Below are 16,302 nucleotides of genomic sequence, written 5' to 3' on the forward strand. Positions count from 1 at the left end.
TTGTAGGTGCTCAACAGGTGAATTAAAAAGGAAACAAGTACCTAAAAAATGAATTAGCTAGTTTAATAAATTTTACTGTTAAATAAGGAGAGGCTAACATTTCATTTTAAATGCAGTTATAAAACAAAACATTATCTACACAGACATTAAGCTGATTAGCTGAGGCCAAAAGTATCTATATAAATTTTGTCATACCCTATTTACTTATGCAATCACAGCAACTCAAGTTTCCACCCCTAAGAAAAATCAGCAAGCACTTTTACCAGTATGTATCTTCTTCATTTCCTTTATGTCTTTCTTACATTGAAGTGGAAAAAAGAGAATTTTCAATGAATAGAGTGAAACTAGAGTTGAGGTAGAAAGCAAGTCAGTGCCATTCAGGGGATGGCAGATCTTCCAGTGAGAAAGGCTTTTTAAATGGATTTCAAGCTGACACTGTAACTATACTACTGTTTATTGTGAAAAAGATAAAACCATTTTCTTTATAATATGGGCCAAAAGTAGAACATGGTACAGTTATTCTAGGGATCAGGGGCTTTGGAATAAGCTATTTAGTTTGAAGCGCCCACATGTACCTGGGGTGTAATGATGGACAAGTTCACACTAAAATTCTGGGCCTTGGTTTCCTTCTGTGAAATGGGGATACTACCACCTATTTCACAGGGTTGTTAAGAGGATTAAATGGATAATGTAGGTGAAGTGCAGGAAGAAGCACAGCGTAGACATACAAATCATTTATTATGTTCCTCATGATAAATGTTATCTATACATCTAAAGCATGTATAGATATCAAAGCCAAACCAATGTCTTTGGGAAAGAAAATAATTGGTCCATGTTTGAGTTAAAGTTATTTGCTAATATCACTTCAAAATACTACTTTATGAACAAGTTTCTAGCTGATATTATTTATTCTCTTTTTTTTTTTTATTCTCAACAACGATTATAAAAAAATTACCTTAGCTGTATCTGAAACAGAATTCCAGTAACCACCGCTGAGTGAGAATTTTCCACTGCCAATGCGTGCCAATATTTCCTCTGGTGTATCATCAGGGCCATTTGCAAATGGAGTGTAACTAATTTATAATACAATTAAAATATCAATGAATAAAATTTCTTTGTTGGTTAGTAATCTTTCTATTTACTTTCAGTGTCCAAAAAGTACTCTGAATGATTCAATTAATATACTACTTTATTTAAAGTGAAAACTATCAACAATATGAAGTTCCATAAAGCCATCAGGTCAAGGTATGTTACGAAATATTAATTAGACTTAATACACAAAAATACAAATACTTTAAGATATGAAATATTATAAAATAAAATATTTAAAATAGTGCATGTTTATGACATAACAAAAGTGAAAAATGTACAGAAAAATCAACTTAAGACTTTAAGATACTAATAAATAGTACATTATAGAAAATTAGTAATGTTATAGCTATAAATGTAGTGTATGTATGCATGCACATGATGTATTGTTAGAAAATGAGAAACATGAAAAGAAAGATACTACAACAAAGATTATGAAACAAACCTAAATAATATAAACAAAACATTGATAAATAAATGCTTGTAACATATAGTATATGCTTACCCAGTAAGCATTGTATAGAGGAGGACACCAAGACTCCATATATCACAAGCAGCATCATAACCTTGTCTTTTCAAAACCTAGAAAATGTAAAAATTAGTATTAACACACCACTGTTTATCATATAGATTTACATAGGTTGTGGGAATGGAATTATATCTCCTAAGTCAATGCATGTAAGAAAATGTTCTACAGAAGATGATTAACAAACAAAACAATATATTGGAAAAAATATAATAAAAAAGATAATATAGCCCTGGCTGATGTGGCTCAGTGGATTGAGTGCTAGCCTGTGAACCAAAGGGTCACTGATTCTATCCTTTGACAGGGCACATTCCTGGGTTGTGAGCTAGGTCCCCAGTAGGGGATGTGTGAGAGGCAATCACACACTGATGTTTCTCTCCCTCTCTTTCCTTCTAAATTGAATAAATAAAATCTTTAAAAAATATTTTTAAATTATTTTAAAAAGATAATCTATTAATCCTATTCTAGAACCTTCTAACAATTCATATATTCATAAATTTTGGTATTTGAGTCAACATTTATTGAATGCTTCCTTGGCACATAAAGTACTATAAAATAAATTGAAGGCAAATTTCCTATTTATTGATAAATGAATGTGTATTTTGTATGGGGTTGCAGAAATAGTCACATAAAATGAGATACTTTTAAGAATGCATTTAACAGTACAAATGATGTAGTATAAAATTGTACTTTTTAAAAAAAGATTTTATTTATTTATTTTTAGAGAGGGAAGGGAGGGAGAAAGAGAGAGAGAGAGAAACATCAATGTGGGGTTGCTGGGGGCCGTGGCCTGCAACCCAGGCATGTGCCCTGACTGGGAATCGAACCTGTGACACTTTGATTCGCAGCCCATGCTCAATCCACTGAGCTACCCCAGCCAGGCCAAAAAATTGTACTTTTATATATATAATTTGATTCACTCAAACATTTAATAATCACCAACTATAACCAGGCACGAACCGTGAGAAATACAAAACAACTATGGTTTCCTTAAGAAAATCAGAATCTGGCAGGAGAAATAAATATACAGGATAGGGGAAAAATTAGCTTTATAGCTGTTTGCATGGAAAATAATCAATGACTAATGAATAACAACATAAAAATAAACTGTTTTGCATACTCATAACTGTAAACCTACTTTTGCCCCACCCTGAATATGCAGTTAACAAGGGAACATGTTAAGTCTCATAAAATTATGTCTAAAGTACTATGGCTATAATGATGAGGAAGCAATTCATTCTTGATATGAGGAAAGAAGGAAAGCTAGAGGACAGCCTGTTTGTACTGTTCCTAGAAGTAAGAATTCAGGAGACAAAGGGAGGAGGTGGGGGAGGGCAGAAGCAAGAGAGCAGAGCATAGGAGTAGTTAGCAACAGTTTTGCATGGCCAGATCTCCAGACAGGAGATACTAGAGAGACTAAAGGGCTTTTATACACATGATGTTAGGGAATTTAGATTTTTTATCTGTAGGCAATCAGATGTCACTGAAGTATTTAACAGGAAAATAAAAGAGGTAGATGCGTATACCAAAAACATACCGTAACTCAAGGTATAGAGCAAATGCTGGCAAGAAGAGTGAGTGGAGACAAGGCCACCAGATAGGAAGCAATTTGTAGGAAACTAAGTGAAAGGCTCTAAGGACCTGCACTAGTAGAGACTGAATATATAGGGTAAGGGGGAAAGGGTCTAAAATATTTAGAAAACAAAATGGAAAGGATTTGGTGACACACTGGATGTAGAAAACAGATAGGGAGTATTTCAGGAAGATGGAAAAAATTGGACTTAGATGACTAAGTCCAATTGGAGAATAGGAGGAAAAAAATTAAAAGATCAAATCTAAGGAGAGTTTAATCATGGATACCCTGAAGATGAATTTGGAGGTAGGCTTTGAAGCAAAAAACATTCCAATGGGCCAAGGGATAACAGCTACATAGTGACTTCTACAAGCAGATTACTTGCATGAAGTAAGAAGTACTCACAAGGAAAAATGAGATGGCTGGATTAAGTGGCACCAATGTATGTCAGAGGCTGTGGATATGTGGACAAATAAGCAAAAACTCTGTTCCTTATCAGTTCTGCTGTCATCAGTAGCACAGACTCATTAGTCTTATAAAAATATTTTATATCTTCCCAGGCTGTGTGGCTCAGTTGTTTGGAGCATCGTCCCATACACCAAAAGGGTATAGGTTCGATTCCTGGTCAGGACACACACCTAGGTTGTGGGTTTAACTGGGGTTCGACCCCCAGTCAAGGTACATATGGAGGCAACCAACTGGTGTTTTTCTCTCACATTGATCTCTCTGTCTTTTCCTTCCTCTCTCTAAAAACCAAAAGCATATCCTCAGGTGATGATTAAAATATTTTACACAACCACTGTAGAAAGCAGTATGGAGATACCTCAAAAAATTAAAAATGGATCTGCCTTTTGACACAGTGATCCCACTTCTGGGAATACATCCAAAGGAACACACAACACTAATCTGAAAGAACACGTTCATTGCAGTGTTATTTACAATTGCTAAGATATGGAAGCAGCCGAAGTGTCCATCAATAGAAAGTAGATAAAACAACTATGGGACATTTACACAATGGAATACTACTTGGCCATAAACAAGAAGAAAAACTTTACCCTTTGTGACAGTATGGATGGACCTGGAGAACATCATGCTAAGTGAAATACGTCAATCAGAGAAAGACAAATACCATATGATTTTACCCATATGTGGAATCTAATGAACAAACTGAACTAACAGGCAAAACAGAGACAGACTCACAGATGGAGAACAGAATGACAGCCGCGGGGAAGGTGGGAGCTGGAGGGATTGAGCAAAAAGAAAAAGGACTCGTGGACATGGACAACAGTGTGGTGATTGTGGGGGATTGGGAGGTATAAGGGGACTAAATGGTAAAGGAGAAAATAAAATAATAAAACAAAACAAAACAAAAAAACCCAAACCCTAAGCAAACAAAAAAGAAAATCAATTTGCCAGATGACTAATTTTAAATAATAAAAAGTACCAAAATTACAAAAAGTTTGAAAAAATAAAGGGGGAAATTCAATTCTATAATCCAACTACTCTGACATTACCAACTATTACTGTTTCTGTGAAATATCAGTGCGTGGTGAAAGCATAGACTTTGCAGCCAGATGGCCTGGGCTCAAATCTAGATCTGACCTCAAGCAAATTACATAACCTCTCTCTGTGTACCTGGTTTCCTATAAAACGCTAATAAAAGTACTCACCTCATATAGTTATAGTGAGAATGAATTATTGTATGTAAACCACATGTTGAGAAGATGAAATCAGTTAGCATATGTGCCTGGCATGTAAGTCCTATATCAAGGTTTACTATTATTTTTTAATATCTTATTCCTAGTTACATTTTTTTACATAGTGAAAAAAAAACGTAAGAAATCTTCAGGGCAAAGCAGTGGATTTTAGATTTACTACAACAGGGAACTGCTATTTCTTGAGAAAAGAAGCAATGTGGTCAAAGCAGTGTTTAAAGAAGACTTCAGCAGGTTTGCAGCTCTCTTGTGGAAGGACTGCAGAATGACAAGAGGGAGCAATGGGCACCTAGGTGGTCATCTGGGGTGAGGGGATGGAAACGGGCTAGAAGAGCAGTTCTGTGACAGAAAAACCCTGTGCTGCTTTGGAGGGATAACAGAGATAGTTACTAGTTATGTAGCTAAAGACAAGAAGAGACTATGATTCTCGCCTTGGAGATGCAGGAAGATAGGGACAAAACCAAGAAATTAGAAGGATATTAGGAAAGGTGGAAAATCAGCTTGTTTCCATTTAATTCCATGTACCGACAAGCACAATATTGTTAGTGATAATAGACAGCTATAGATGTCTCATTATGTGGAAAGATACAAGTAAGGTCAGGAAGAGGATTACAGGTAGTAGTGGACTGAGGACAGAATGAACTACAGTATTAACAGAAGAAAAGGGACGGCTATTTTAATTATTTGTTCAGTAAGTCTTCAGTTAAACAACTACTAATTATTCTACATTAAATACCACAAATGAATTTTTAAATAATCTGAAATACTGCAAGAAAACTATTTCATAATTACCTCTGGTGCAACAAAATTTGCAGTGTAACAAGGTGTCATGAGAAGGCCATTTTCTGCTCTTAGCTGCTTGGCAAAACCAAAATCACAAATTCGAATAGATTCTGGATTGCCAGATTCATCCACATAAAGAATATTGCTAGGTTTCAAGTCTCTGTGAACCACCTACAAAGTAAAGAGGTACATTTACAACACATTTCCATTTTAGAAAATTCTTTATTCAAAACTTGTCAGGCAATGTACTTAATGAGATAATGAGTGCTGACCTTTAAAGTATCCCAACATTATAAAACAAACACTGACAATGCAAGTATAAAACTCGACATGTAATTGGAGCAAAGAGAGGAGGAAGAATGAATAGTATTTACTTTCCCCCTCTTTATCCAACTGAGTAAGTGGGTAAAGGAGATGTGCAAATAGCAATAATAGCTGTCTCCAGGTTATTCATTCATTAGACAAATATTTATTGAGTGCCTATATTACATAAGGAGCTGCAGATACTGTGGTGAGCAAGACCTGTAAGATCCTTGCCTTTGCATGCTAGGAGCTTACAACAGAGTGGGGAGTCAGAGAATGAACAGTTGAGAGATGGTGCACAACTAGGGATGTCAGAGAAGATCTCTAGAGGAGGTAACATCTCAGCTAAGACCTTTAGAACACAATGAACAAGCCAGAACAGTGGGGGACAGTCATTCTAAGTAGAGGGAACAACAAGTACAATGGATGTACACAACAAACTTATACTAGCAGGCTCAATGGATCAGGCATAGGATTTAGGAGCAAAAAGGAAAAAAAAATCGAGACTTTATGTAATGCCTATTTGATGGCCATGCAACAATGTCACACACACACACAAAGATATCATTCCTTTAGAGTTTTGTATTGTTTTTCTCCTTTAATCACCTACTTGAATACTTCTTTTATCATTAGCCTCTCTGACACTCCTTATTAGACTTATGTGTTTCTTCCATCATCAAATTCTGAGTCTATATTCTGATCAGTCACCTCAGTTTTAGTTCCTAACATCCTGAACATGACTTCTCCAGACCATTTTAACAACTTATTACTGCGGAAACACTGAGAAAAGAACATAGAAGACTTCGATAACTGCAAAGTCATAAACACTGAGTTGACTAATTTCTGGGTATAGTACTAGGTGACTCTTGACCTGCTAGAAGTCAAGAAGCTCTAGAATTAAATCAAAATAGTCCACTTGCTAACTTCTAGGGGCAAAGACAAAGAAAATAAGAGTAAGTATTGAAAATAAACTCCTTAAGAAGTAATCTATTTTTTCTTGCTTCTCATTCCTCTCCATCTCTGCTGTTTTCCTTTCCTCCCTCCCTCCCTGCATTTTCTCCTTTTGCCCTTGTTCCCTCTCAGATTTCCCCTCTTTTACAGACATGATTTTTTTTTTTTACTATTTACTAATAACTTGCAGGAAGAAATGAGGAGAGCATCCACCGGCCAGAACTTCCTTTTATAAGTGAATACAACCCATGATTCTGTGTTTCTGTTTCTAAAGTTTAAATGGGCTAATTTCTCAAGAGTACAGAGTGGCCTAGCAAAACGATGCTATGTCTTCCAGTTCAGAAGATCTCACCCCTTTTTTTCTTGGAAGCATACGAATTTAACATAAACAAGCTAGGGTTTCAAAGTAGCTCTTCAAGCATAACAGCAGACATTTATGTAGAGGAAGAATAGTAGGATAATTGAGCTAATAGTAGTTATTTTCCATTATGTGCATAAAGTAATTCCTCTATCTTTGTAATTTTAGCTCAAACATGAATAAAAGATAAGAAAAAGGGTGTTTGTGTGTGCGCATACATGTACATATACTTATATATATATTTATAATATTTATATATATAAAATGTTAAAAAGACTTACCCCTTGTGCATGAAGATATTCAACAGTTTTGGTTATAGTAAACAGGACAGCGCTGGCCTCTCGTTCAGAGAAAAATTTCTGTCTAAGGATTTTATCCAGCAATTCACCCCCTTTCATAAGTTCTGTCACTACATATACATACTTTCCATCATCATATACCTATAAAATTCAACACAAAAATATGAAAAAATTATTTGAAGCTTTACAGGTGTTCAGAACAAACTTTTGCATATTGAAGAGAAATTAAAAGTTACTTTATACTCAAGGAAAATTTTACTTGTCACAACCAATGGAGGATATAAATCTTGCAGTTTTAAACACACAAGAATATTAAAATAGGAATCGATGAGATTGAATGTCAGAAAAATGGCCTGTAATTTCTTCCTGTGAAACTGTGGGCATTGTATACAAAGAGGCACTAAACTCTTGCAGTTAAGGTTTGTTCCTCTTGATCCTTCTGTCTTCTGGTGAGGGTAGGGACTAATACAAAGACACACTCCTGTGATTTTCCTGGAACTTCTGCCATTCCAGAAATTCCATATTTACATACATAGTACAGTGAATCATTCTGGTTTTGGTTAAACTGAAAGTCAAGTTGTGGCAAGAATTAAGTAGGAAGATTAAGTAGCAAAGAGAAATTCCATCCAATCACCCAGAAGCACACCAGTTTACTCCTACTGTAGAAAGAGATCACTGTAATTTTGGATTTATATTCCAGGCAATCCTGAACTGAAATAACCCCTTTATTAAATTTCAGTCCCTTCTATTCCTTCTTTACCAGAGTTACTGCACACCTTTATTTAGCTTCAAAAGAGGTACCATGTTCTGGGGCCCCAAATGTGGAAAGAACAAGGTACTTGCCCTGAAATTTTTAAGAAGATTTTATTTATTTATTTATTTTATTTTTAGAGAGAGGGGAAGGAGAGAGGGAGAGATACATCAATGTGTGGTTGCCTCTCACATGCCCCCTAGTGGGGACCTGGCCTGCAACCCAGGCAATGTGCCCTGACTGGGAATCCAACCAGTGACCCTGTGGTTCGCAGGCCTGTACTCAATCCACTAAGCCATACCAGCCAAGACGAAAGTTTTTATTTCAGCAGGGAGAAAAGAGACATAGATATAAGAATTTTAAAACTATTGGAGATACTGTAATAAAAGTGGGAAAAATTTTAGAGACTTTGGAATTTGAAATGAGGGAAGGAGCAAAGATGTGAAAAATGACAACAGCTTAGGGAGTTTCCAAGGCAAAGATGAGAGAAAGTTTTTTCTACATTTCCTTTCTAATTTATTGGTTGGATTCTTGGGAGGTTATATAACTAAAAAGTCACTTAGGCTGAAGAGCTTCACATTCTAAAGGGACTAAACTAACATTTCCCTTGTAACAATGAGTAGTGATAAATTAATTAGAGGAAACCGGAGTTTTGGTTCAGAAGGAGGAGGGAGGGTAAACTTTGAAATTCCCAAAATCTTAAAGGTGAAAGGTTCTTAAGAAATACTCTGGCTCAGCGCCCACATGACACCTGGTGTACAACAACCACAAATGGCCCGTGAGTCTATGTGGCCACCATCAGCAAGAGAGGACTCAATGCTGCCTGGGGGTTTCGCACCCTTTGCCAAGAGCTCTGTTATGATAAAAGTCAAAGGTAGTAGGGAAAGGATACCTGACTTGTCCTCGGGATGGTGATGGGTAAAGCAGGCTTCCTGGAGGAAGTAATGCTTTAGCAAAGTCTTAGATGTGCAGTAGTTAGCCAGGTAAAGAAAAGGAATGATGTTCTCAACTGAAGGAACCATAAAGTCAAAGACAGAGCAGCATGAAAAAATGAGGCATGTTCAAAAATTTATACATACTGGAGCATGGCTGGAACATAGGGTGTGTGAGAAAAGTACTATTCATGGAGGGAGGCAGGAACCAGAGGTGATGAGGGGTATGAACTATAGGCAGGGAAGTGACATGGTTAGATATGAGTGCAGCTGTCCCTGGCAGTATTGTGAAAGACGGTTTGGGGAGTCCACAGACTGAGATTAGCTGATCTTGAATATTAATTAATACCCAAATGTTCCAGTGAATGCAGATATTAAAAGTAATAATGTCAATAATTTTCTTTTTATAGCAAAACTAGAAAAATTAACTATAGAAACATATTTTCTTTATATCTGAAATTATACTATATATGTTATCCTCCAATCTATTTTTTTACTTACTATATTCAGTTCTTTGTCTACCACATGATATTTGAAAACATTCCAGATGCAAATTAGACAACTGATTTAAATGTCTATATTAAAGAATCTACTTACATCCTTTAGAGTAATAATGTTTGGATGTTGTCCATAACGAAGAAGAATTTCAATTTCTTCTGTTGGGTCTCTCTTGCTTTTATCAATAATCTAAAAAGCAAATATTAATCACAAAATCTCATGAACTGTATATTTATAAACCTTAAGCATTTATAGCCACAGACCTTGTGTAGCATCTTATGGAAACAATGTACATATAAGCCATTTATGAACCAGTTTTATTCAAGTACATGGCCAGACTGTCTAATCAAAATTCAAATGCCAGTCTTGCAGCAGATGTCAAGGCTGCAAAGTAAATTCTATGCCATGAGTCACATTCCTACCAGGTCTCTCCAGTTTAAGTTTGTAATAAGTTTAGGACTTACTAAAAACTCAAAAGCCTCAGGAAAAGGTACCAAGAATATGGTTAACAGCTTTCTTTCATCCTTAAACAATTATAAACTTCTGGGAACTCAGTCAATTTCTAAGCCTTGTCAATATAGATAATTAAGAGCAATATATATATATATATATATATATATATATATATATGGAACTATATAAAACACCCACTAGCATCTGTTTATTCAATTAACTTCCTTTAATAAAATGCTTCAATAGAATATCCATCCCATTAGTTGTAAGCTACTTATAAAAAATTAATTAACAGTTAAATAGAACAAGCTTATTTTTGAAGCTAGGCAGAAAGCTAAGCAGAAAACCACATCTAGAATTTTACTGGGCTAGAATTAAGTTTAATTATTATAATAAAGCTCTTTAAAATACTAATGTAGCTTTCCAACCCTCTTATGTCAGCTGCTGCTTTAAAAACATTTTTTTAATTTATTTTTAGAGAGAGGGGAAGGGAGAGAGAAAGAGAGGAAGAGAAACATCAATGTGTGGTTGTCTCTTGAGCACCCCTACTGGGGACCTGGCCCACAAACCAGGCATGTGCACTGACTGGGAATCGAACCAGTGACCCTTTGGTTCACAGGCTGGCACTCAATCTACTGAGCCACACCAGCCAGGGCTTAAACTTCTTAAAAATACTTCTCTTAATGTTTTAATCTGCTAAAGTAATACTGTATTTAAATAAGATCTACTTTTACTTCGTCCAAAAGGTTGTTGGACTCTGGTGGGCAGCTCAGCTGGTTAGAGCACTGTCCTGATAAGCCAAAGTTGTTCACTCTTTGGTTAAGGTACGTACAAGAATTAACCAATGAATGCATAAATACATGGAACAACAAATTGATGTTTGTTTTTCTCACTTCCTCTCTCTCTAAAATCAATCAATAAAAAAATTTTAAAGGTAGTTGGAAATAAATTCTGTCACCTTCATATTTTCAATTTTAAAAGAGCTTAGTAACAATATACCAATGATGTATTATAGAATTGTGGCCCCGAAACCTCCACAATTTTATTAAAGAATGTCACCCCAATAAATTCAATTAAAAATAAATAAAAGCTTAGTAATTAATGTATGCAATACCCAAATGCTCCAGCAACCTAGCTTGAAAATCTCAACATGAGCCAAATCTACTGTCTAAAAATGGAGTTAGCTATAAAATAGTTTTATGTTTGGAAAACACGGAAGACAAACATATAGGTGTCCACTGTAATCAACTGTAAATGATAGTGTGGAATTAGGCAAATGGGTGATTAAGAGGAAAGGTATAAGGAATAGACATGCTAAATCGAGGGATATGATTTGTGGCTAGTCCTTTGAAAATTGGAACACACTGGAAGTGTCATTTTTGGCAACATTCTTTCTGATCTGCTAATTTGATCCCAGCTTACATTAAATCCATACTTGTGCTTGTGGATCTTAGATTTGTAGTCATTTCAGCAGAAATCAAGTTATGCTAGGATTGGTTTTATGAATCTAATTTAAGTCACAAGAATCCACAAATAGCTTCAAGATAATCTCAAGGTTTGGGTAGCTCCTGGACATTTTTTCCTTTTTCTGTTGCGTTTATGGATATAAGATACATCCTTAAACTGCCTGCCAAGTGCATAATTCACCTTCTCTCCTTTCATGTAAGCAATTTGAAAATTTCTAAGTACCCCAGATTTCACTATGAGCAACGAATACAAGAGCAAATTAAAATGTATTTCTGGTTTATCCTTAGAATTGACAGAAAGTGGCCCTGGCTGGTGTAGCTCAGTGGACTGCCAGCCAGCCTGCAAATCAAAGTCAAGGGCACAGGCTTGAGTTGCAGTCCAGGTCCCCAGTAGGTGGCGCAAGAGAGGCAACCACACAGGATGCTTCTCTTCCTCTTTCTCCCTCCCTTACCCCTCACTAAAATAGGTAAATAAATAAATAAATAAATAAATAAAATCTTAAAAAGAAGAGAACTGACAGAAAGCCTTATGGACACTGATGACTTTTTAAAGCAATTAGATCCATGTTTAGAGCAATTAGATATATGCTTAGAATAATAAGAACAATTTTTTGTGTATGTCTTCCCAGATATTTGCTATACATATATGAAACATTCATTTTTATTTTTATATATGAAATCATATTATATATCTAGATAAATAGATAGATCCATGGAAGTAATCATAATTAATGCCTCTCTCCCACTAACACAAGCTACCCATACTTACAGAATAGTTCTAAGGTTATAACTATTTCAACTGACTAGTTGAAAGCTTTAGATATTACTTGAATTGCCTGCGATGGGAGAGAACAGGCTACCATTCCAAGAAGTGAAAAAGCAGAGACTTGAATATCATATTTGTTCACATATAACTAAAGGTTTGCAGCTCAAAATTTATCATAGAGCTATGTGTCTTGGTTTTGGCTTAGAAAAATCTTACTGCCTTAAATACCTGGTAAAATTAAAACAACTAATGATAATAAATGTTATGACAGTGGCTCTTATTTTTTTATTGGTTTACATATCCTTTTAAATGTGAAGGGAGTGTGAATCACTTTTTAAAGATTTTATTTACTTATTTTTAGAGAGAGGGGAAGGGAAGGAGAAAGAGGGAGAGAAACATCAGCGTGTGGTTGTCCCTTGTGCACTCCCCACTGGGGACCAGGCCCACAACCCAGGCACGTGCCCTGACTGGGAATCAAACTGGCGACCATCTGGTTCGCAGGCTGGTGCTCAATCCACTGAGCCACACCAGCCAGGGCTGAATCACTTTTTTATTAGAAAAATGTAAACATACAAAATTTGGTATACAATTTTGAGGAATTCCTTGACACCTTGACCATAAAATGGGAGGCTTTTGAGAATAACAGGGGTGCCACAAAAAAATCAGGTCAGATGAAAACTGGTGCTGTCCTGAGCAAACTGGGTGTGCACTACCTTCCCTTTAGCTCACAGGGGAATCCATGATTCCCTGATGATCGCTAGCCAGATATTTAAATTAACTGTAGCTTTTTATAACAAAAGACATATTTACCATGGATAAAAACTGTCAAAGTTGCATTTTAGATATTTTATTTATTTATTTTTCTAGAGAGGGGGAGGCAAGGAGAAAGAGAGGTAGACAAACATCAATGTGTGGTTGCCTCTTATGCACCCCCTACTGGGGGCCCAACCTGGCCAGAAACCCAGGCAATGTGCTCTGATTGGGAATCAAACCAGTGACCATTTGGCTCACAGGCCGGTGCTCAGTCCACTGAGCCACACCAGCCAGGGCTGAAAGTTGTATTTTATATCTAAAAACATTTACCTTCACTGCAAACTCCATGTTGGTGGCTTTATGTATACATCTCTTGCAAACAGAATAGGAGCCAACTCCAATATCTTCTTTTACTTCATAACCATCAGTAAACTGAATACTGTTCCTGTGCAACTGCTACAAACACAATTAAAAATTGATAAAGAGTTCTGTAATGACTTTGGTACATGTCATAATAGGGGAATATGTTACTCAACATGCATTGTTGATACTAAGTATAAATGACTATCAGTAAAAATAAAAATCAATCTTTGAATCATTTATTCTATACCACATATTTTAGAAGTGCCTACAATAAAATGTATAGCATAAAATATGCCCTTTAAAAAAGCTTACATTAAAATGAAAAAATTAAATATGTACAACAGAAAATGCAGACCTGCTTCATAAGGGTCGACAGCCTTGCCTGTGACTGAGCCCTATTCTACTCCCCAGAAGGCCATAGGTCTTTGAAGTACCTCTGCAAATAGGGAGAAGTTTGAAACCTCTGGTAGAGAAGAAAAAATTTAGCAGGATTCAGAATTAGAACATCTGGATTCTTGTCTCAGATGTACCACTTGTAGGTTGTATAACTTTGAACTTGGGTTTTCTCAGAGGGTAATGGTGAGGATTAAATAATGCATTTGAAGGTGATACCCATTATCAAGATTTTGGACTATCGGGAGGAGCCATACCTTCCTTTCTCCACCCTCAAGTCATAGCTTCAATACAACTTCTTCTAAAGAAGCCATTAATCCTGGGTTAAGGACAAATAACATGGAGGATGATGAACAGCAAATTACTGGTTCCACAACAGGGTGAGAGAAGTTGTGCTGCCCTGGGCTACACTGATAGGAGACTCCCCCATGCCTATGGCTTCATATAGGTTAAAACTTGAGTTCTATAGAATATGTTTGTAATTTCTATATTTGGTATAGAAGTTATGACTTTCAAACTTGCAATACATCACATGGTTGTCATAGTAAAAGGGACAAACTATTTCAACATAAACTCTGTTCAAAAACTAGTGTTTAAATTGGTTCTCTAGAAAGTGGAGAAAGCAAGATGATTGGCTGACGAAAAAAACTTTAGCGTGAAAGCAATTATCAAGGAAATTCAAGGACTAATTAGACCCTCAAAACAATCCCCTCTTATGATTAAAAAGGTAAATGAAATTTATCTTTCCATAATACTAGGATGAGAAGAAATAAATCTACTGTTTTGTACTGGTTCTCTTTACTAACATTTAATTTACTAGTCTGGTCTCTTGTTACAAACACCAACACACACCTAGGAACCTGCTTCTGTAGCTTTTACCTAATTTTTCTCCAACTCTGATAAACAGATGGCATAATGAGGTAAGAGGCACCCTAAGGCAGCACCCATAACCATTTCTGCCTAATGACAATGGGGGCTCTAAAAGAACAAGGACACAAAACTTGACAAACTTAAGATTTAAGTTCCTTTTTATTTCTTATTATGTTTCTATGGCAGAGGTTGGCAAAATATGGCCTGTGGGCCAAATCTGGTTCACTACCAGGTTTTTTAAAGAAAGTCTTCCTGGCACACAGCCATGCTCATTCATTTTGGTATTGTCTACGGCTGCTTTTGTGCTGAAGTGGCTGAGCTGAGTAGTCACAACAGAGATTATATAGCCTACAAAACCTCAAATATTTATCATCAGCCCTTTACTGAAAAAGACCCCTCTTCTAACGCATCAGGGAACCAGGAGACAGACCTCAGTTCATCAGAACTGACTTGACAAGAAGCAGAGGCTGAAAGAAACTAGGCCTGATACACAGTTTGAGGCACAGGAGAGGGGAGAGACAAGATGGTGATACTTATTTTAACTTTTTTAGAATTTCCCCTTTCAAGTCACATAGGTATACAGGATTCTGTTGTATGCAACCTTTTCAAAGGCATATGAAATAAATTTCTAAAAGTAATATCAATGATATAAATGTATTTTAAGCTGCCCACTTAAGTCAGCAGATCAAACCTAATGTAATTATTCATACAATGAACTATATCTTACAACATTTCCAATTTAAAATTACTTAGACATTCACTCACCTGAACAATTGAATGCACACCAACTGTCTGCATAGCTTGGCTTTCATCATCTGAGGTAATAGCAACAAAACTAAACCCCCGAAAAAGCTGATGTGCATTAGCACTAGGTGGAATGCCAGGTGAATCTGAAAAGAATAATAAATTACTAAGAAGGTAATAACCTTGAAAGGTAAGTAAGAGAAGAATTGTCCATATTACAATCTTTTATACTTGTGCTGGAATTCTACTCTCATGCACCTAGTACTTACAGGATAACTCTGTGAGGCACTGTATCAGATCTGTCCTAATGGTTTACTGCCACAACCCTAATATCCTAGTCCCTCAGAGCCCAGAAAATAGCTAGCTCATTTAAGAATATAATAAATCAATGAATTATTGGGTTAATGCTATCCTAAATTAGCACTGTCCCATAGAATTTCCTGCAGTGACGAAAATTTCCTTTTTCTGTGCTAATTTAATATGGGAGCCACTAGCCGTATGTCTCTTGAACATCTGAAATGTGGTTACTGTGTCTGACAAACAAAAGTTTTAATTTTAATTAATTTAAATTTAAATAGTCACATGTGGCAACTAGCTACCACATTGGATGGTGCAACCCTAAATGGTAACCTAACAAGGTTGATCTACAGATCATTTAGGAGAAAAGAATTTAGTTCAGTGGTCCTGGTACATAATGTCAGAATCTAAAAATTTAA

At 36.0% G+C, this 16,302-nt stretch overlaps 1 protein-coding gene across 5 annotated transcripts in view; it reads right to left on the bottom strand.

Moving 5' to 3' along the window:
* RPS6KA3 (ribosomal protein S6 kinase A3) overlaps positions 1–16,302 on the bottom strand; it is a 111,584-nt gene that overhangs the window by 12,205 nt on the left and 83,077 nt on the right. For all 5 annotated transcript variants that reach the window (XM_028523338.2, XM_028523339.2, XM_028523340.2 and 2 more), the window contains 7 exons: positions 15,608–15,732; positions 13,547–13,672; positions 9,878–9,967; positions 7,580–7,738; positions 5,696–5,857; positions 1,595–1,671; positions 956–1,073 (listed from right to left, as the gene is read on the bottom strand). In XM_028523338.2, coding sequence (XP_028379139.1) covers positions 956–1,073; positions 1,595–1,671; positions 5,696–5,857; positions 7,580–7,738; positions 9,878–9,967; positions 13,547–13,672; positions 15,608–15,732 — 857 coding nt within the window. The remainder of the gene's footprint in view (positions 1–955; positions 1,074–1,594; positions 1,672–5,695; positions 5,858–7,579; positions 7,739–9,877; positions 9,968–13,546; positions 13,673–15,607; positions 15,733–16,302) is intronic.

Source organism: Phyllostomus discolor, chromosome X (genome assembly GCF_004126475.2).
Source record: "Phyllostomus discolor isolate MPI-MPIP mPhyDis1 chromosome X, mPhyDis1.pri.v3, whole genome shotgun sequence".
Lineage (NCBI taxonomy): Eukaryota > Metazoa > Chordata > Mammalia > Chiroptera > Phyllostomidae > Phyllostomus > Phyllostomus discolor.